This window comes from Aythya marila, assembly GCF_965140915.1.
Source record: "Aythya marila genome assembly, chromosome: 4".
Lineage (NCBI taxonomy): Eukaryota > Metazoa > Chordata > Aves > Anseriformes > Anatidae > Aythya > Aythya marila.
In genome coordinates, this window is record NC_139045.1 from 58,247,057 (window position 1) to 58,270,180 (window position 23,124).

General features: G+C 38.1%; 1 protein-coding gene across 1 annotated transcript in view; it reads left to right on the forward strand.

Annotated features, from left to right (window-relative positions):
- The window catches only part of DHX15 (DEAH-box helicase 15), a 45,307-nt gene extending 22,807 nt beyond the window's left edge, over positions 1 to 22,500 (forward strand). Inside the window, exons 7-14 of the mRNA XM_082758713.1 lie at positions 3,332 to 3,418; positions 4,956 to 5,105; positions 5,256 to 5,364; positions 6,462 to 6,653; positions 9,684 to 9,806; positions 13,204 to 13,394; positions 20,593 to 20,762; positions 21,922 to 22,500. Of these exons, the coding sequence (XP_082614839.1) occupies positions 3,332 to 3,418; positions 4,956 to 5,105; positions 5,256 to 5,364; positions 6,462 to 6,653; positions 9,684 to 9,806; positions 13,204 to 13,394; positions 20,593 to 20,762; positions 21,922 to 22,039 (1,140 nt within the window). The 3' untranslated portion in view covers positions 22,040 to 22,500. The remainder of the gene's footprint in view (positions 1 to 3,331; positions 3,419 to 4,955; positions 5,106 to 5,255; positions 5,365 to 6,461; positions 6,654 to 9,683; positions 9,807 to 13,203; positions 13,395 to 20,592; positions 20,763 to 21,921) is intronic.
- The last annotated feature ends 624 nt before the right edge of the window (positions 22,501 to 23,124 follow it).

Consider the following 23,124-nt stretch of genomic DNA (forward strand, 5'->3'; position numbering starts at 1 on the left):
CTTGCAATATTCCTGGTGGTAACAAATACTACTGATTCATCTTGATGGCTTAAGAGTTTTTTTTGTCCTTTTGTAATAAATTGTTACTGCTTAGCATTTACTAGAAAGCTTAAGATTCTAGATAAAAATGTTTTTTTCTGGTTATGGTGAATCAGTATTTCACCTACCCTATAGAGAAAGACAATGTTGACTCAAAGGTGCCTTTCTGCTCTCCTTTTCTACCCTATTGTTTCCATATACACTGCCTGCTGAAAACACTCACCTTTCTCATTGGCCTTATTCTAAAGTTACTTTTGTGCATTTTCACATACTGGATCCCTAGTGGTTTTTAACTCAATTTTGTAATTCAGACTTGAAGTGGACTACTGTCCTTTACTCTTAGTTATTATATTGGTAGCTTGTTCCCTGTGTATGGTTGCATGATTGTGCAAACATAGCAACTGAACATCAAAGCATTATTACTGTACTATCAGTCAGATGAGTCATGTCTTCTTTCTTTTCATCTTTAAAAAAAAAAAAATCTTTCCAGAGTGTTCTGAGCTAAGCTTGTATTTGCTCCATGTTTTGGAGAATTTTCTTCCTTAATTGTAAGAGTTGTCAGCTCCTAGGGATGTGGTGATCTTGAGGGTCTGCCATACAGAAGGTGATGCCAGTTGCCTAGTCAGGTGTAACCAACCCAGTGTTAAACTCAGGAGAACAGAGTGTCCTATGCATTATTTGTTAGGTTTCAAAAGTTAATAAACCACTGTTTATTTGCCTGTAAAATTTAATAGTTAAAATCAAATTTTGTGTTGGTAAGCATTTTGAGCGCTTCACTATTGCATCTGAGAGCCAAAATGCAGTAACTACCTATCATGACCATATTCTTTGTAGGGAGAAACTACAATCATTTAAAAATTAAAGGGTTTTTTAATGGTATTTTCATTATTAAATCCTGGGTAGTGTAGCATTTTCTATTCTCTGTTACAATTAATGTGTGCCTTTAAAACTGGGAGATGGGAGGAAAAGAGAAGGAACATTGAGACTGACTGCTGTCTTCTATGATGCATCTGAGACACGTTTGATATCATGTGCACATTGAGCTTTATATTTTGACTCCTCTCTTAATGCAAACTGGCTATATCATTGCATTTTAGTCTTGTTTGTTTTGGTGTAAACAGACCAATTTCCAGTAGCAGAATGGAATTTCTAGGCTGTTTTATTTGCTTCAGGAGTCTTGAGAGTTACTAGTTAATACAATAGAGAGTTTTACGTATAATACGTAGATTTTTTTAATATACGAACTAATTTGTGCGATCTCTAAGAACTTTGTATCAAACCATTAATGTGATATTTAGAAACCTTTTTACCAAAAATATCTCTGTAACTGCAATATTGCAGTTAAAACTGCAAAACTGCAGTTAAAGCTAATTGGGTACAGTTATTTTACATAATTTAGTGCTAATTTCATTCATCTGACTTCTGAGCAACTTTGTAATTCTGATTTAGGCTTCAGAGATGTGGAAGAACTTCAAGTTTTTCGTTAGGTTTCTTATGATGCAGTATTCATTTGTTCTTAAGCTATGTGACATTAACAAACGAGATGTACATAGTCATAACGTGGTGAATCCTGTTCTGTTTTTTTTCCTCTACCCTTCTGTATTATTCTGAGTACAAGCTAAGCAAATTCAAGTACAAGTTAAATTGATGGGCCTCCGTGGGCTAAGTGTACTAACAGTATTGAGTTGTCAGTGTTGAAGTGTCCTAATAGAAATTGGTGATTAAAACCAGCACCAAAGCCTTTCCATGCTACGATGTAATTGGTATTTGAAGCTTCTGGGTATGAATGCTTTATGCTTTAGTAGGTCCAAAGCAAGCTGAGACCTTATCTAAGTACAGTCCCTAACAGCAAGTTGAATGTGGGTTGACTAGCTTTTTAACATAGGAATGCTAGTTTAATTTACATATTTAATGACTTGCGAAACTTTTGTGACCATATATAGTGCTGTCAGCACTTAATTGCATTGATTTTTTTGTGTTTTTTGTCTTTGGCTACTATGCAGATTACCTGTCAGCGAAAGGTGTGGGTTTGGGGGAGTTCTAAATAGCATATAATTTCAGGGTGGAACACCGTATTAATTCTAAATTGCTTTAATTTTTTTTCCACCTAAGTATTGCCTTCATTATATAGTGGCATCTGGGCAGGCTTAGACACTAAGTCTAGTTAAGAAGAGATGAGTAGTAAGTACTACCTGACTGGCAAAGTGATCAGCCAGGAGGAAGAGAAATCATTGGGAATATCAATCTATTCCAGTCACTGACTTCATTGTAATTCTGAAGAAATTGGTAGGGGTCTCAAATTCTAATTGTTAACCTGAAAACAGGGCTTTTTGACTTCACTGGAATTAAGAACTAAAAGGTAAGTGGTTTTAATGAACTCCTGAACTGGTTTGGGGTATGTCTTTTTTTTTTTTTTTAAGGTAGCTGATTACGTTTCCTTCTAACATAATTTAGTGTGGTCACTGCTGGGGTGAGAACTAATGGTATCTATAGACTGCAAACTGCATCTCTGGACATAAACATTTAAATGGCAATGAATCAGGCTGCAGAGCTCAGAAACGCCTTTGCTTTAATTTTTGCACGAGACAAGCTCCAGAGATGTTGCAGCAGCTTAAAGCCTAACCTTCAAAATATGTAAAGATACTTGACTATGGTAACTTAAAGTTGAAATTAAGCATTGTTTGAGGATTTTAGGTGGACTGTATTGATAACTACTTTATTCTGGACCAACTAAAAGAACATACTGGGCTCCTGTGTGCGTAAAATAAGAGGCATATATCTGCTTTTTACTGTTAATATCTGGATTGTAAAACAGACGATGCTTTTACTTAGTGCTTAACTGGGGAGAGGCACCTGCGGGTAGATTTGACTCATTTAAGTACAGCTATGTAACCTTTGATACAGCATTATTTAACCAGTTTGCCATCTTTGGGCTTTAAAAAAAAAAAAAAAAAAAAAGAAAAAAGAAAACACAACTTAAAGCTAACAAAAGATGTTAGAGATTCATTGCAGTTTATCATTTTGTACTGGAGTTAGGAGTAGAATTTTGAACTGCAATCTTAAAAGTAAAATATTTGCTCTTCTGTGTCTTCTTATTAAAACTTCTTTCATATTATTAATGAAGACAACAAATACAGTGGACAAAAACTGCACTGCACAAAGTTTTGGAGCAGAGCTTTGCCTAGTTTACTGATCAGGTGAAAGAACTTGCTGAGAAGTTGTGATGCGGAGACAGAATGAGGGCTTTATTTGCATATCTTCTTGACAAATTAGTAATCTCATTTTTCAACAGGTTGTTGTATCCACCAACATTGCCGAGACATCATTAACAATAGATGGTGTGGTGTTTGTGATTGATCCTGGCTTCGCAAAACAAAAGGTAAATATTATGTCAGTTGTGTTTTCTTTAATGTAGGAAAGATACTGAAGTCTGGTTTGCTGAGGTAAATCTTCTGTTGGTAATCAGTGATGAGTGTTTTGCAATAGAAGTCTTGATGTTGATTTTTTTTTTTTAGACTTAATGATAGGCTTGTACTTCATCTGTAAGCTTAGCTATAACAGTCCAAAACGCTGTAGTACAGAAGAACATCAGTCTTAAAAATTGAAACATCAGGATTTTTAGAGTTAGGCCTGGAATATAGAATTCACTTCTCATTTTGTATTGTGTCCATGTTTGAGAATGCTAAATTAAAACTGAGAAATATACGAAAGTAAATGAAACTGGTGCTAGAAGTCACCTCTTGATTTAAGTTATGTTAGCGTGGAATACTTCAGCGCTTAAATGAGAAGAGCGAAACAATACCTAGGCTAGTATTGTTTTTTTGTCCGTACTCATCAGGTGCTGTCGCAGCCTTAAAGATCTTAAGTCACCAAGCCTTTCTTGAAGCATTAAAGGAGATGCAGAGGAACTGGAGTATCTTGCCTGAATGCAAACCAAGAACAAATTAAAGATTAAAATTAAAGTCTCTTAAACTTAATTGAATTTTTCACTGGTAACTGTCTTCATAACTTGGTTTCTTGGGCTTTGCCTTTAACACTCAGGCATGTTACCAGCTCTTTAAACTTCTGCAAAATGACAGCAGAGTGAGTACAGTTGGTGCATCTTCATGCACCAGTTGCAATTGCCATTAATTTGAATTCTTTTCACAAGTAGTATTCTTTTCATTGGAAGTAGTTTTCTAATAAGTAAGGACTAATGTTTTTGTATATGGCTTATACCCATTCATACCAGCAGGTTAAAACATGGACTAGAGAAGGTCTTCAAATGAAACTTTAGTACTGTTTTTTAACAATGTCTTCTATCCATAAGCTCTAATGAGTTGGCAGGGCTGCTGTTTATGTATAACTGCACTGGGAGTCTTACAGTAAATTCCAGCATATTGTGTACTGTGACGGTCCACATGTGCCCTTCAAATATAGTCTTGCTTTGTCACCAGTGTGACTTTTTTTTTTTACAATTGCATTCAAGCCTTAATGTTAGATTTCTCTGACCTTTAGAACATGGTTATTCAACCTTATAATTGTATCAAGACAACTTGTTTTTGCATGGAATTATTTAAGCATCAAGAGTGTGTTTAGCACTCTATAGAACAAATTGGACACATTAGTTCTGCCATGAAAATCTTATCTAAAAATACACACACATTTAAGGAGAATGGGGAGCCTGGCAGAAGATGTTAACAAATGAATAAAACGTAAATGCTGTTTTCTAGGCAGTTGTATTTGAAGCTTTCTGTCACTGATCCAAAGGCTTCTGTAGCCAATTTTTTCTTCCTCTCAGATGCATACAACTTAGGATTTCCTAGTCAGAAGCTGCATTTAAAAACAAATTTAAAGCCATCTTTATATTTGAGATAAGTCTTATCCATGAGTGATGTTCATTCTTCTTTTCCTGCTCCAATTCCACTTTCAAATAGGTGTACAATCCTCGTATCAGAGTGGAGTCTCTCTTGGTGACTGCGATTAGTAAAGCTTCAGCTCAGCAGAGAGCTGGCCGTGCTGGTCGTACTAGGCCAGGCAAGTGCTTCAGGCTTTATACAGAGAAGGCTTACAAAACTGAAATGCAGGTAAGTTCACCTCTTCGAGTGCATCTGTAAGAACATGCGACTGATCCGGGTAGTCAGTTGCTATGTTACCAAGCAAAATCACAATGTGAATGCTGGTTCTTCCAAGTACTTTAAACTAGACAACTTGAATTTTCTTTTTCCTCTGCACAGGACAATACATACCCGGAAATTTTGAGGTCTAACTTAGGATCTGTAGTATTGCAGCTCAAGAAGCTTGGTATAGATGATTTGGTGCACTTCGATTTTATGGATCCTCCAGGTACCAGTTTCATATTCTATCTTCTCTACTGCAGGTGTTAATTTCAACTTCTGCAATTATTAATTTTGCTGAGTATTTCATAAAATAACATGAAATATTTTTTGAGTGTTTCTTACTGTAATCAATAAGGAAGTTTTTGTTTCTTTTAGTACTGTCTTAACAAAGCAAGTATTCTTGTATTACAGCTTGTCTAAGAGCTTTTAATGGAGCCAGGAAAACTACTGAATGCCCCATTGCAGGGGATTTGACAAAATTATGTACATTAGAAAAACCTATTACTGAATGAATTCTTATTCATCACCTTGATTACACTTTCTAATTGTGCATCAGTTAACTGCATGTAAATACATTTGGCTAGCATTTTTAAAGCTGAATACATGTTTTTGGCTCAGTCTATGAAGTTAAAGTGGATCTCTCTTCTAACAGTATTAGATGTTCATAAATACTTTAAAATAGCTTTGTTACATTGCAAATTAAAAACATGGGTCAGACATAGATAAATATGTCCAAGATAGTTTTTTTTTTTTTTTCACCTACAATATAAATGTAAGCATTTAAGTAGCTTTACAGCTCTGCATTCTTTGTTTGTAGTATGCAGTGCGTAAGATAGCTTTGCAGGAAGGTGTTTTGATTCTGTTACGTTTTTCTTTGTGGCTGTAATATACCCTTGCTGTAAGGAATGTAGGAGTAAGAGAACATTCTTAAAGGTTCAGGTTTGTGAAAGGGCATAGTTACCTAAACCACATGGCTGAAATTTTAGGACTGTACCCAATCTATTTTGAATTGAATAGGGAAGAAGGTGGCAGTGCATTGGGAGGAAAATATTACTATGTTACTGAATATTTCACAATACCACTGCTGTCTGAATTTTGAAAAGCAGCACTCCTCAAATATTCAAAGCCTTTGATCCAGTTAATAGCTCTTTTAAATAGGTGATTGATTCATGTCTGGACGTATATAACCAAATTTGGTAACAATTTCATGTTTGGAAGCCAGTTGAATGAAGAATGAAAAAGGAAAAACAAAATAGTCTATGTTCTCATTTTTGCTTATTAATAGCAGTTTGATTAATGTGTCTACCTAAATCTTTCTTTCAGCTCCTGAAACTCTGATGAGAGCCTTAGAGCTCTTGAATTATCTGGCTGCTTTAAATGATGATGGAGACTTGACTGAATTGGGATCCATGATGGCTGAATTTCCACTGGACCCACAGCTGGCAAAAATGGTTATTGCAAGTTGTGACTACAACTGCTCTAATGAGGTCCTATCTATTACTGCCATGTTGTCAGGTAATAGCAGGGGAAGAGATTTTAAACAAAGTGCAGTTCTTCAGTTTGGGGAGAATTTGAGTTTTCCACATCAAAAATATAAGCCATCTGAATATATTTCTAATAAAATCAGATTTTTTAAGTGGCAGATGGGGATATAGTCAATCATTAGAGGTTGGCGTGTAGACTTTCAGATAAAAATTATTAATGTTAAGAAATTAACGTGCATAAATGGCCAAGCAATTTCATTCTTTAAAGTGTATATGTTTGAGTCAATACAAGGAAATAATTCAGTCTAGTGGAACAGAAATTGTCTTAAGCTCATAGTCAGGACCGAGAATGTCAGCTCAACCACTGTTTTTAAGGCAGTGAAATATATTTCATATTGTGCATTATTCTGCACTTTGACATGTCCTCATATTTTCTTAAGGATTATAGCCCAAGTTACATTAAAAATGCTAACTCATACATGATATGGTACATTTCAGCTTTCCCACTTAATTTAATGACTGAAAGAGTAGTCATTACTTCTAAAGGGAAGAAAGCAAATTTCAGGGAGGATATAGATTTATAAGAGCTAACTTGTGTGCACAGCTGTACTTTGCTGCATTATGTGAATAGCACTGTGTCGTAATAGCTGCTTGTCGAGAGAGATCTCAATGAGAAAAATGTTGTCAAGCAAGCCGTGTATTTCGTTCCTTAGCTTATGTAGAACTGACTTCATTTCATAGTTGGTCTCTCTAGGACAAGCAGCAAGATTTAGTCCTTGTAGAAGTGGGGATGTTATTTATAATTACTGTTGTGTCTTTAGGGTGTGTTATTTTACAAGGCTCGTCACAGTGCAGATGTTACTGGTTACATGCTTAACTTGGATGGTTAGAAAAAAATGCTTCGGCTAAGTTTCTAAATCTATTGTTTTGGTTAAGTCTTACAGTATATTTATATGAAAGTTTTTAAGAACAAGCTAAAATGTTTGTTGCAGAGTTATGATTGTTCAGACTCAGAGCAGATGGGCAGGGCAGAATCTTAGTTTTTTTAATTAATTGGTAGGCTTAATGGCGGCGGTGGTGGTAGGTTGGTGCCTGTCTGTTCCCCCTAACTTTTCCCTACCCACCCCAGAAATACCTACTAAAGAACAGTAAGTCTAGTGTTCTTGTCTGTGGTATTCAGCTGATGATTTGTCTTACTCCTTGTTCTATATCTTTTCCCAACCCATGATACTTCTCTTGTTTTAGCTACGATTAATGTCTTTCTAAATAACTTTTCAAGCCAATTTTTTTTAAAGTTGGTTACTGTCTGGGTATTAACTTCTGCTCTTAAAACAAAGTATTCCTAGTATTTGTAGACTGTTTTCCAAAGTGCTTTTTTAACCATCAGCATGACATATGGTAGACGTGGTACAATTATGGTGCCTTAAGTGTATACACAAGACTGTCTGGCTCTGGATAGCAATCCAAGCATTAATAGTTTGGACTAAAATGAAAATGTGATACCAGAAGAGCAGAGAATAGCATTAGAGAAATCAGCAAATTAAAAGGCTGTAGTTAATTTAAAAGTTATTTTAGAAGAACTGTGGTCTCTTGCTGTGGGATTTCACATACATAACTTTTTCATAGAGCAAGTGTTGTTAATTAGTCAAAACGGTGAGATATTCCAAATTATTCTGCTACTGACTTTTGCTTTTATTAGTCTGAAAATAAAATACTCTATTTCTGCTTTCAAGTACAGAACACAAAATAACAGGGTATTTAGCACCTGCATTTCCATTTTCTTTACTGCATTAGTCTTTCTTATTTGTTACCATGTGAATCACTATTGCAGTGTTTATTTTTTCTGAAACTCCATCTAGTATTCAACTCAGCATACTTCTGAAGTGTAGTGTTTGGGGGGGTATTTTAATAGGAATTAAAAATAGAAACAAAACACCTCACAAAAGGCCCTCGTCTGTTAGGGACAAATGAGATGCAAAGTGTTTGGATAAGATTGGGCTTCAGTTATCAGCAGGCTACTGTAGTTTGAGGCAGATGGGAAAAAATAAAGGATTGGTAACATCTTAGCTACAGAATTAATGCTTACTTAGCATTAATTTTATTGAAATCTGAACTCTTTAGGTTGCATCTGCAGTATGGGCTATTTAAATCTAAGCTGATATTTTTCTCCTGTAGATCTCTAAAGTGAAGATCTACTAACTGTTTTCAGTGTCTTGCTAATTCATATCAAAATTACAAGCCTGTAAGAATGTTGACAGACCACAAATATTATTGTAGCCAATTTAGTTCATGGTCTTTGGTAGCCTGCACCTGGAAAGGGAATGTTAAAACCCAGTTTGTGATTCAAGTCAGAATAAGCCTGAGTCAGACTAATGTGAGAGGACGTAATGACAGACAAAGCTCATCACATTATGATTTTTATTTCAAGTAGTACCAAAGGACGGTTTAACCTTCCACCACTACCGCTACCATCACAATCTTTAGAGTTCTTAATGCCTTCATTCACATACGTTTCTGTATACCAGTGCTGATAACGATACCATCTGGGGAAGATGACGTGACTTACTGGTGTGTTCTGTCTAGTAGCAGACTCGTAATAAAGCTAACGTTTGTGTAGACTATTCTAGTGCAGTATAGTTTCAGAACTACCTTCTGCACGCTGTCCATAGAGGCTTTCTGAGAAAGTGAATTTGCAATTACTCTGTTCTGTAATACTAGTTCCTGGTAGAGCTATCAGCACTGGGTCTTGAACCAAGATCTGCTGAGCATTCCAGTATACATAGGCAATCTTGATGGCCTTCAGAATAGATATTTTGATGCCTACGTATAGTTTAATAAAATAATCAGGTACTCTGTAGCTTTGAAACCCTCTTGTTTTACAGATGTGGTTAGGTGTTGATGTACCAAATCAAGGTAGTAAACAGTCCAAGATGCAGTTGGAGGCCATCCTGCCCTGCCCTATGCTCTGTGAACTGACCTAGCTAGGCCTTGTTCCTCTATCTGTGAATGCGTGACTCATCGATATGGGCGTTTGTGTTGGGCCCATACCAACCTTGTTTAGTCCCACAGTGTTTTGTTCGCCCCACGGAAGCAAAGAAAGCAGCAGATGAAGCCAAGATGAGGTTTGCCCACATAGATGGAGATCATTTGACGTTGCTGAATGTCTACCATGCTTTCAAACAAAGTAAGTATGCACCCGTTTTAGCAAAACTACTTGTAATTCTGTGCGTGGCCAGCTTCCGTTCCTGGGTTACAAGGACAACTGATAGGCTTGGGCTTTTTTGTGCTATTCTATTGTAATCTTTAATCTTTATTTTTTAAGTATATAACAGTTATTTATGTGCTCATTAATTTGGGAGGGGAGAAGGAAACTGGCAAAAAGATCACGTAATGAACTGTTGAGTCTGGAGACAAGCCAGGCTCTTAAATCAATGTTGGGTAACCTTGGACAGAAGGAAGGAAGCTTTCCCATAATTAAGAAATATTGGAAGTTTGTTATCTGATACTAATTATAGAAAAACCTGCATAATTGTTTAGTAACTTTTCAGGGAGAGCAGCATGGAAAATACCTTGGATTTGGGGAAGGATGTGTTCCTAGAGTGAAAGCCACTTTTAATCTTAGTTTTTGAATACAGCCAGATATTCCAAATTAAGGCCTTGGGATGGATTGAGAGTCAAAGGGGTAATGCATCATGAAAGCGTAGAGCCATGCAATAAACTTACCTTATTTCTGTATCTAAGGAAAATATATAGTCCTCTGTAGCGTAGCTACAAGTATTTTAGCAGACTGAAAAAGAATAAACAGGTGAAGCTGGGCATTCTGACTACAGAAATGGCACGTGTTTTAGGAAGAAAAAATTAGTGTAGTTTACCATGGTTGTAAGTAAAAAGATTACTGTATTCTTAACTACCAGCCAGATTACAGTAGATCAGTAGATGCTGCAGTTGCATTTCTGTAAGTAGCTGAAAAAAGCAACAGGCTTTTACCCTGAGTTAATACTCAGTGTGCCTTCCTGTTGCAGCTTTGGTACAGAAATACTGTGCTGAAACATTCCTAATGCTTGTCATTGGGCAGTCCAAAATCAAGGATATCTGCAGATTTGAAGTCCACACAAAAATACTTAAATTAAAAAAAAAAAAAAAAAAAAAACTGAGAAACTTGTAATCAAAAATTATGACTTAAATACTTGCTTGTCTCTGTTAGCTTTGTAGCTAACAGGATCCAGTATGACTTGAAGTCTTGCATGTTCCTGGAAGTCCTATGCTTTCATGTTCGGGTTGCTCCCTTCTCTTCCTTAATAAAGCCGGCTTTAGATTATTCACTTAAGGAGAATGGCTATTTTATGTCCTTGGGTGTAACTTAATACTTCATAGGGACAGGGTCTGAATATCCTAATACTACCTACTGGAGTTGATTTGTTCCCAAAAATCTGTGGAACCAAAATGTGGACAATTTTAGCTGAACAATCAAGGCGTTTGCTTGGGATACAGGAAATACATCTTTAAGTTAGCTCCAATTAATATTAGCGGTATATAAAAATGTGGAACAGACATGTCTAATTTAAAATATGGTTTGAACTCTGATTTTGCATGGCATAAAGAATTGTTGAGCAGAAAATCAGTTGAACTTTGCTTTTTTAGGAGAGTTAAAACAGATCCAAATACAGTAAATTGGTTTGACACATCTTGTTTTTAATCTGTTCGAAACTGGGATATTTAAGACTTAAAATAGGCAGGAAAATAATTGCTAGTCTTTAAAATCAGTGTAACATTTTGTAAAGTTCGTAAGTCCAAGCTGTGTTGTATAACTTGTGTGGAAATCCCTTTTACATTTAATTGAGTGCATTTTGTCAAAGTAAATTTGGTGGTTTAAGACAAAAGAGTTTAAGACAATTTGTAGGCTGCTTAAATTGAACTAGAGGTCTTTTCCCAGTGCCAGCCAGTTAATGTCTTGATTAGAATTTAGCCAATATGCTAGTGTTGGTATCTTCTTGCAGAATAGGTTTACCTGTTAAGGTCTTTGTGTGTAAACTTTCACCTGCTACCTGAATATGTATCCTTAATGAAGAATAAGTGGTGTCAGTTTTCAAGGTAGACAGCCCTATTTGGAGCTCATCAGTAGTATTTGCACAGTATTTCTTCCCTCTTTTTCCCAACCGAGGTTACTATGAAGTTGTTTTACTTATACTAAATACTTACTTGATTCTGTGAGTACTTATTTGTGTGCATATACACACACAAATGTTTTCAAATGTACTGAATTTAGGTATCAGTATTTTTTTTGGAATAAATGGAGGAAGTGTTAACATGTAATTAGACAAATGGGACACAAATTGTTCCCTTTCTGGAATAGGTACTAGTCACACCTCTTTTAAAAAAAAAAAAAAAAAAAAAAATAACTTACACTGACTCCTGGGTTTAGAGACCTATGGTTCTGCTGTCTTTAGTGGATGGAAATGTTTGTGGAATAGTCTTTGTTTCACTGTAAAATTGAGTCTTCTTCTATTCAGTATCAGAAGACAATACAGATACTGTTTATCTAAAACAATATAAAACAGATATGGGTCATCTTAAACAGTTCAAGGATAACAGGAAGTAATATGCTGTGGTACTTAGTTTTGGTTCTACTGCATAATGTATCAAGAGGTTCAGCATTCATACTTCATCTTACAGAATAAACTTAAAATTGAGTGTGAAAATAACACTTTACTCAAATTATGTAAACCTCCTATTTATATACTCTCTAATTGTATGAACTTTATAAAAAATGCAAGTCTTGCCATACAAGAGATTCTAAATCTTGTTATGCCAGTTTTTGTTGTCTTATTAAACTAGCTAAATATAGAGCATCACTTGAAGTAGCAGAGTAGGTAGGGAGAACTGGGTTTCTCAGTGTTAAATGTGCAGTTTTTGTACTTAGAGAATAGCTTAGGCTTGCTGTCTTAACAGATTCCTTACTCGTGTTATCAGTAGTAGAAGCAGTAGCTTGGAGCGTGGAACGTGGAGTTCTGTTACTGATGCTCTGTTCTACCTGTCACATTTACTTAAACTGTTGTGAGGTGCATCGCACTTAGTGTTAGATTAGTATGTTTATGTAGCTCTTAAACAGTTATTCAATGTCTTAAATTAAGGAGGGTTTGGTTTCTCAAATATAATTATATAGAGTCATCTTGTGTATTCATTGCATGTTACTGTTAAAAACAAGGACTGAGATGTTCATGTTCAGTTTTATCTTCAAAAACCTGCAATATAAATTTTTTTCTAGTTTCAGGACAGGTGCAATTTGCAAAATGAATTGATGTGGTATTTTGCCAAAACATTGGTGATTATCTGTATTTTATGTTGGGGGGGGGGGGGTAGTAATTTTCCTTTGTTTAGACCGCATGCTTTCTGAAGACAAAACAATTCGGGCAAGTTATCTAAGGCAGGATATCCACCAAATAGGCCAAGAGCTGTTATAATTTATAAAACAGTTTTTTTCTGGTTCATCTGACTGATCAATTGGTTAGTTGTTGTTTTATTTACTTGTCCTAATTGGATAAAATACTCATTTTTTTAATTCATGTTTTTTAATGTTGCAGATCATGAGTCGGTTCAGTGGTGTTATGACAACTTCATTAACTACAGGTCCCTGATGTCTGCAGACAATGTACGCCAACAGCTGTCACGAATCATGGATAGATTTAATTTGCCTCGTAGAAGCACAGACTTTACCAGCCGAGATTATTACATCAATATAAGAAAGGCATTAGTTACTGGGTATTTCATGCAGGTATGTGTGCATTTTTGTAGGGAAAACACTGAGTGTTTATGGGGGTTTTAGTTTTAGTATGGTTGCTATCACTTAAGAAAACTCGATGAATATATCAAGTTAAATTGTATATGGCTAACTGTATTATCACTGAGTCTTTGACAGGTTGGCTGTTACTCAGAAGTAAATTGTTTACTCAGGTCTTGCTTGGAGAAGTTGCAGGCAGTCTTACTAATTTCAAAATACTGTTTCTGGTGTGACCAGTCAGAACTTGACCATTAACATCTAAATAGTTGAAGTAACTTCATAAAATATCTTGAAGTACTTTGTTTAAGTGCAGAATATGTAGTTCTTAAATTATTCATAAACGGATACAAATCAGGGAAGTCTGCTACTATATAAACACTAGTTAGATGTAATCCATATAGAAGGGGAGTGTTTCATTTTTGTGTACTCTTCCATATTCATACCTCATTTTTGAGTTACATGAGTACTGGAGTGTGGAGGGAAGTCTAATCTTGCTAATATGCACTTTGCAAATCATTTGAAACTAACTTGCCATCCAACGAGGGTGGGAGATGGAAGTCAATCTCTGTTACCGCCTGGATGCTTTGCATTTCGTGCCAAGTATGTCTCCAAGCTAGAATTCAGACTTCTAAGACACAGTCCCTATGTGCTGTGTAAATTCAGCATTCATCTCTGGAGCTAGTGGAGTAGTCTGGCTCTTGAAGGCTCAGCGGTACAGAACTTTGGGTGGCAGTGAGCCCTCTTCCCAAAACATTGTGACAATGTTTTCCACAGCAGGCACGTGTTATGTGTCCTGGCAGTGTCTTTGCTGGAGCCTGCAGAGTACCATCTCTGTGCCCTCACTTCTGGAGAACGCAATCTGGTTATCCTGCAGAGGCTGACCAGTGCCCATGGTATTGAAAAATTTTCCATCAGAGTTGCTCATTGAGCACAAAAGCCTACAAGTTGAAAATATGACCAATGCTCTGTGCTGTGCAGCTTAGTGTGGTAAGCGGCTTGACAGGCACTCATTTACTGTGCCACATCCTGACTGGGACATGGGCTCGGGCACTACTGATGATTAATGCATGTGCCCACCCCCACGGAAGCAGTTCTGTCCCCAGGGCTAAGAAGCCAGCTAATCTGTAGTGTGAGCATGTTTCCTGGCTTTCAGAAAATGTCCGCAAGTGCATTCTGCTATAATGTAAACAGGAGATTAAAGGTTAATTAAAGTATTAAAATGGTTCTGAAGGCTGCCTTGATGTACCCCTTCAGACATGCAGGCTGCTCACTGCTCAGTCCATGTTTTTGTGGCAAGTTTTACTCATCTTTCACTGGGGACACTGCAGCATGCGTTCCCACCTACACGGTTATTCTGTGAATATTTGCCAGAGAAAGAACAGCTCTGCCTGACCGTCCCTGTTGGGCCCCAGCCGGCTGAGGCAGATCTGATTTGTGCAGTTGTGCTTCTGCTTGGTAGGCTATAGTTGTTTGGTTGGACCTGTGAAGATGTCATGTCCTTGGAAATTGCTGCACGGTCATTTTTTTGTCACTCAGGGTGAAACTTTTCATCTAAAGGATGCTTTCCTTTCGTGGCAGTGGTTAGCTGTTAGCACGGGTAGTTTTTGGTCTGATGTTATGTCAATTGTCACGTGCTGTGACGTGTTGTGTCGCTGAGTACCAACATCATGAAATCAGAAGTGTAATACCTCAGTGTTACCGGTGCTAGGTGCCTTACCTTCTTCAGTTTTGTGGCAAGCTAAATCATCCACCTGACTAGGAATTAAATTCCTTAATAGCCAGGCTGCTTAATCTCATGCTCTGAGAGATCTGGTTCATCTGTGATACCCTGGCAGAGGCTTCGTGTTCCCGACAGGCCCACCGCTTGGCTGCTGTTTCATCTGTGGCCTCTTGCTAGAGGCAAGAAGGGTCTGCTCTAATTTTCCTCTCTCACCCTCCCTCTAGGGTCTTTTTCTCCACGTAACTTGCTTTGCAAATTTATTCCATATCATATTATGGAATATAAATAAGATATTATTTATATCTTGATGTAAACAGTATATAATTTTGTCATCTTCAAGGCAGACCTGTTGAGGGCATTTGGAGTCAAAGCCATTTCAGCTGCTTCCCTTCTCCTTTGATGCGTTTGAGACCGTTCTATTTTGAGTTTCTTTTGCTCTTTAACCTCCGTGACAGCGTGATACCTGACCTTGGCTCTGAACCTTCTCTCATGAATTCCGTGTTGCTTTGAGTAACCTTCAGTAGAAAATTGCTCATAAATGCTCAAAAGAGATGTTATTTATCTGTGGCTGAAGTACTGGAGTTTGCATGCCCATTGTGCCCTCCCTTTTGTGGCTGTCCAGGCTCTGGCATTCAAGGGCTCCTTCTCAGAAATCCTGAGTAACAAACCGCACACATCAGTCTCTACCTGCTTGGTACACAACATGCACTGAACTCAGAGTCTGAGCATCTGCAGGGCGTGTGCACCTACAGCAGGTAGGCTGTGCAGGCAAAGTAGTAGGGCCTGTAGGCAGCACGTGCTGGGCAACTGCATTCCTCAAGCTCCTGGGCTAAAAAAAAAAACAGAGCATGAAGTGGGGAAAAAAGTAGCAGCTGTTGTTCTTGAAGTAATTTTTGGCTGTATTATTTTCTGCTTTAATTGCCTGCTGTTCTAAAAGCAGTCATAAAATTCTGCTTGTGTCCATACTGTAGAGATACCTGTAACTCATCAGGGCCTGTGGCTGCTGTCTGACAGTGCAGGCCTGCAAGATAGGACCTGTGTGGTCCAAGAAGTTAAATGTGAGCTGATTGGGCTGGTAATTAAAATCTCATTCTTGGCACTACTTTGTATAATTGATGTATGTTTTGAAGACTTTACATAATCAGATTCCTACACTAATAGAAAGGTAATAAAATTACAACATGAAGATGGTCCCCAGTGTGCTTAATGATATTCCTTTCTCTCAAGTTATGCAGAATAAAACTTTTTAATAGCTTCAGAAATGCTGTTGCATGACGTGGCAGCAGCCATTTGGTTTATAGTGGCGTTCTTTTCTTCAAGAAGGACAAGGAACAGTCATTTTTCTAAACTAACAAGACTAGCCTACCAAAATTAGTAGCCTTAAATCTAGTAGTTTCCTACTTCTGTTCTTGCAAGCGTATTTGGCTTTAGAGTGTTTGACACATTTAACAAAAGGTACCTGGTTGAGCCCTGTAGCTCCTGTGATGTGATGGATAGTAACATAAACACCCTTAAAAGTTTATGGGTGGAAGGGAGACGTAGTTCGTAACCAAGTTGTGACAGCCTTGAAGCTGGTGTTGGAGAATTTGAGCTGGTGTTGGAGAATTTGAACTAAAACCTTCTGTTTGTAGCTGTGTTGATAGAAGTGTTATAATTGTCCCTAAATTATCAACAGGTGGGTTTTCTCAGTCTGCAGAGTAGCCTGTTACAGGAAGAGATGTGTGCATTGGTTTGAGTCTTTATGATCCTTCTAGGGCATGCTTATACTTCTGGGGAGACCTGGTAGCAGCATTCCAGAATGTCGGGGGGCCTATGGAAAGCTGGGGAGGGACTGTCAGGGACTGGAGTGATATGATGTGGGGTAATGGCTTTAAACTAAAAGGGTTAGATACAAGGAAAAAATGGCTTACTATGAGGGTGGTGAGGCCCTGGCACAAGTTGCTCAGAGCAGCTGTGGGTGCCCCATCCCTGGGGGTGCTCAAGGCCAGGCTGGATGGGGCTTTGGGCAGCCTGGGCTGGTGGGAGGTGCCCCTGCTCATGGCAGGGGGATGGAATTACATGTAGGTGATCTTTTAAGGTCCCTTCCAACCCAAACCATGCTCTCACTCTGTGTGTATCTCCTTATGTTGTATAGTCAGTATTGTTAATAACTCTCACCTCCCTCTGTAGCCTCATTCTCTGTTCAGGTAGCTTAATTCAAGTGTTTTATGCTAATACGTGACAAGTTCCTCGGGAATCTCAAGGCTCAAGTGTGCTCCATTAGCCATTGAAAAATGACCTTACTAGATAGACAAGCTCAGTATGATTCTTTAGTTTGTGTGGAAGCTTTTTTTGTACTCTGGAAAAAAAACACATCATTGAGTCACAGAATGATTGAGGTTGGAGGAGACCTCTGGAGGTCAGCTGCCCAACCGCCAAACCAGGCTTCTGTGAAAACTGAATTGGAAAAGTGTCCTATTTCAGAGCTTGTTTGTCAGGTCCCCCCTGTACCTTGATGTCTTAGCATCCATTAGCAAGAATCTTTTCTTGGTTAATTGTTTAATCTTCAGAGCCAGTCTGCCATTTGAAGTCCAGTGGGAGAGATCCAGAGGAAGTTTCTTCTCTTTTTAATCTTACTTTCTCTTTAAGCAAGCAAATGTCAATGTGCTTTTTTTCTTTTTTTTTGCAGCAGAGTAACTTGTTTTAGTTGTCCTAGAGATATGAACTTTGTGGGTTTTGTATTTTTAAAGATGCAGTCTTATTTCCTGAAGTTAGCTAGCCAAGATCGTGTGTCAGCATGGTGTTGACTCTGTCCCCTGCTCCCTGTATACATTTAGGATAAAACTCACCTCTGCCTCTTCTTTCCATCCTTTCCAACTCCCAGCTCCCAGGCTTGCCTCCTGTGCTGGCCTTTCCATCAGAACTCCATGTCACTTGATTTAACTTAATTAACTAAATAAAATAGCAGAAGACAGAATTCTCTGTCAGATCAATGGGTTACATTGACTTGTTGAAGGGTCGAACAAGCAACGGAGCCTTACATCAGGGAGGGATGGGGTTATGTATCTACAAGCAGGAGAAAGGAGGAGAGGTGGGAGTTGAGATCTTCCTTTTTGGCCTCAGGGAGTGACCATGCTGTATTTTACAGGCACTGAATTGCTTGCAAGCCACAAGCCGTGGGTGCAGAGGTGTGTAAGTTTGTATGCTGTGCGCTGGGTGTCCTTGTGTGCTCCCTTATGTCAGCCTTGGTGCTTGCCAGAGCCCCTTCTCAGTTCTTTCAGCACGGTAATCTGGCAAGCCGCTTGCGCCTTCAGAAAAGAATCAGGATTATCTTTGTCATCTGTGCTGGAACAGCTTGGTCCAGGAGAGAGCAGGGACATGCAGTAGCTGGTAGTTGGATCCTGTTGCTTGCTGTGGAGCCATAGATGGCTTCACTGTGCGTGCTTTGTCACAATGCTGCCATCACCGAACCCAAAATTCTTCATCAATTTGTCTGCTAACAAGCCTGCTTAATAGTAAAACAAATACAGTAGGCTTCCTATAAATCACAGTAGTATGGAACTGCTTAAAGGTGACTGATCCCTGATAGCAGTGCTTTAATTTTTTTAATTGTGGAGTTATTCTAGTCCTGTTCATACTCTGGAAATTGAGAACTAACTCCATTGTTCTGCAGCTCTTTTTGTTGATATGCTTAGTTATGTCAGAAGCTTTTTACTTCAGAATTGCACAAACTAAGAAATACAAATTCTTCTGTGGATAGAAACAAGATAAAAAAGGAAGTGGTAGTATGCATTTAGGAAGACTAGATGCTGTGACTTCACTGATTTTAAGACATATGAGTGAGATTGACATGCTAAAGGTAAATTGTATTGGTTTACATTTAACAGTACACCTAAAATGGATTGTTCTGTCCTTTTTTTTTTGGGAAGAAAAGCAGCTAAAACACTCAAAGACTTGTATACGTATCCTTTAGTTCTGAGCTGAAAAATGAAATTGATTTAAAAAAAAACAAAAAAAACAACAGAACATGCATAATCCAGCACCACCATGTGCGCTATTACTGTGCCAGGTCTGAGACAGATGAGTTACTTGTCTGCTCTGTTTTGCAGCTACGCTGCTATTTAATTTTGCAAATGTTGGATTGAGTTGGATGAGATTAAGCCTGAGTTGTTGTGGACAGTGTGCTGTTAATCTCCATTTAAAAGAGCTTCTGTTGGCTCTCCAGAGTTGAAAATAAAGTAGCAGTGTAATATCCAAAGTCTTGGGTGAAAAGATCTGCAGCTTAGAGGAATATTGTTTCCATCACTAAAATGCCTTCTAGGTAGGAATGTTACAGTGCACCAGAGAGGCGTGCTGTTTAAAGGAAATAATTTGTTACAGATGTGATCATGTCCTGATGTTGAGTTTGAGGTAGCTGTTGGCTTTAGAAATCCTTGGGTTTTAACCTAATAGGTGGAATCTATCTTTGAGGAGGTGGGAAAAAAAAGTGAGATATGTAGGAATTAAGAAAACGAAGAACACGGTATGTATTACAGAAAGCAGTTAAGGATCTGATTTAAAAATTGGTATTGCAGACATCTCTTTTTAGCCATTGTCCTGCTTAATCTTTTTATGTTTTTTTATGTATATGTGATGAAGTAATTACTGGGGTCATCTGGAATTCCCAGTATCAAAAGGTTAATTTTAGTTACCTGTGCCGTTAGATTAACTGCTCTTAGAGAGAACATCCTTCTGAGGGTATCTGACTGCTTTACCAAATCTTAATGAGCTAGGTATCAGAACATCTCGGTGAGGCAGGCATTATACTTCACAGGGCGAGAAGCTTGGTCAGAGAGAGGTTAATTGATTTTTTTTTACCAAGGTCACAGCAGAAGTGTGTTGCTGAAACTACATTTTTCATCTCTGAAGCTCGTGCTGGAACAAGACTGTTCTTATTTCTGACATGCTAAGCTTCCCTTTCTTACTGGACTGACACCTTTTTTTTTTCAGGCTCACTGTGTGAGAGGATTTGCAGAATAATACATGCAGCAGTAAAATTACAACTGAAACACTGCATTAATAAAAACTTTAGAGGATAACATTGCGGCTTACTGGTCCCGCTAGAACAAATTAAGTGCTTAAAGTAGTTGTCCGTATTAGACCACACTGACTTTGTTCAATGTTAACAAACCTGTCCAATAAATACCCCCTTCCAACACTTCTGTTGGTTTCAGGGCTGCTGTTGTAAATAACGATCCTTCTCTTTGGGTGATAGCTGTCTTGGCATGCTGCTTGAATTGGTTATTAGCAGATGCACTCAGGGCAGTGAGCAAAAACATCTGGCATCTTGATTGTGTCTATTTTTAAGAAGTGATTGTTTGAAGTGGTCAAGTCATGTACCAAGTTTAGATGAGGTTTGAAAGTTGGGACAACACTTTGGATGAAGCACTAAAACCAGCCAGCTTGAAATCCCTTCAGCTCAGCTGTAATAACGAGTGGCTCTCTCTTTACTAGGTGGCGCACTTGGAGCGAACAGGGCATTACCTAACAGTGAAAGACAACCAAGTGGTGCAGCTGCATCCTTCCACTGTCCTCGACCATAAACCGGAGTGGGTGCTTTATAATGAGTTTGTCCTTACAACGAAGAACTACATCCGGACATGTACAGACATCAAGCCGGAGTGGTAAGCAGAACAGACCTACTGCAAAGCTTTTTTTTTTTTTTTTAAAGTTGTGGATATTCCTTTCACTGCTCATGAATCCAGTATTAAAATAGGTTGGGGAATGGTGATGGTATGGGCTTGGGAATTTTTGGATGACTAAACGTTTCGTGGATATGTGTTCCTGTTTTGGGAAGCTGTGTGCAAAACTCAGATGCTTGGGCTCTGTGTGCAGTGTGGAGAGAGACCTTTGACTTCAGAACTGTTTTGTTAGTAAGTCAGGTGGGGGGAGCTACTTGGTGGTACTAGGTCTGGGAGTATGTCCTAGCACCCACTTGTGTACCTAAGTTAAGAGGTGCCTCTCTTCTCAAGATCTAGAACCTCTCATGGCAGTAAGTGTCCGCATTTTTTTGGTAAAGATCTGAGCTTCAGTACTTTCTTAAGATATGGAAGATGTGGTAATACTGGTACAACCTGCCTTGTTGTAATATGGTTAGTCACTAGGCTGTATGTGCAGATCTCCTCTGCAGACAGTGGAGATCTGAATCCTCTCATCTATCTTGAAGGTTGTACTGTGAAGTTGTAAGCTTGGGGGATACGGGAGGCATTTCAGCTGCTGTTGAAATTTGCATAGAAAGAGTTTAAAGATTTCTAAGTCAGAAAACACAACAAATAAGACATTTTCCTTAGTGTTTTAATGGAAAATATGGGCTTGAATCCTTCCTCAGAAATCTTTCTGAACAAGCACAGTAAAGCCCAAAGCAGAATCATATAACCTTTTTGGTTGAGTTTTTAAGCTTGAAAGATCTAAGAATCAACTTTTAGTCTTGCACAAACTGATACTTAAGTGGGCTTCTGTGACTTCTGGACTTCGGCATTAGCAACAGGTCTGACTGTGTGGGCTGTTACGGTGTGTACCGGAGCAGCAGTGTGGTCTGTAAGGGACACGGCTGAACAGGAGAATCTCGTTAGACTTAAGTGTGTGCTCTTTTGCTGTGGTCTTGGGCACAGGATGAAATTTAAACTGAAATTTAAATGTGTGTGCATGTGTTTAAACTTTCATTAGCCTCTGAAATGCAAGACAGGCTAAAAACAAAGGATAATCTTTGTTTCAGTAGTGGAGTTCATATAGGATGCATCCCAAAGTTGGAGTACTAGTAACAAACTTTTCCTCTTTTGGCAGGCTGGTGAAAATTGCCCCTCAATATTATGACATGAGCAATTTTCCACAGTGTGAAGCAAAGAGACAGTTGGATCGCATCATTGCCAAACTTCAGTCCAAGGAATACTCACAGTACTGAATTTATGCTTTGAACTGAAGTTATTCAGAGGACAGCTTTAAAAGATGAATGGATTCAAAGTTCAAGTTGTGCTCTTCACTTTGGTTCAATAATGGCCTTTTATTTGAAAGCTTTTTAATTTTTCTTTACAGTAAATATTCCATTCTGATTTCATAAATTAAACATTTATGCCTCCCTTTTGTGTTGACACTGTAGCTCATACTGGAAAAGCTGATCAATGTTTTGCAGTTTATTGAAAGTAGTTCTATATATAACAATGTTATAAGCATTTCTTTAGAAATGGTTGAAAATGCTTCTAAAAATGTGATTATCGACCATGGTATGCATGATCGTTGTAATTGTTGACATTCCTTTTAGAAGTTGTGAAATGTTACAACTTGTGCTTATGTAGACACAATCTTCGGCTTCAGTACAAAGGTACTGACTTCAATAAAGTCTATTTATACTAATTTTGTGCCACAGTATGTGTCAGTATGTTGATTGTTTGGGTGAAGATGTGAGAAACTGTGTAGTCTCCTGTTAAACTGGTGTCTTATCGACGTGGCAGTAGTTTAATGTTAAAAAGCACAGATGCTTCCACAGCAGGATTGTGGTGACATCAATATAATACAGTGCTAATTCCTTGCAAATTTCTTTTAAGTTATGTAGGGAAACTTTTTAAAAAATGAAATGGCACTCCGACTTCTTCGGAGGATGCATTCTTCAGGCGTATTCCTTCATGTTTCCTGGGCAGAACCGTAGTAATATGTCCTGTAGAGGGAAGTGTTGGTGGCCAGTTCGACTCACCCTGCTGGGCAGTGTTGGGCTGCAGTTTGATTGACACAAATAATACCATAAGCCATACTGCAGGTCAAATTAAATCTCACTCTTGTCATTTTATACTGATTTTTAGTGAAATACAACTTGACAGCATTTTCAAGATGGGATAGTAATTTGATGTGGAAATTTTAGTAGGATTCTTTTTTTCCTGAAATGCAATTTATGTGGTGGGGAGTGGAGAAGTTTTGATTATTTTTTAGCAATGAAAATGGTATTGTGAAGGGAAATGTCTGAAGATGAAAATAAGTGAATTTATAACACACGGT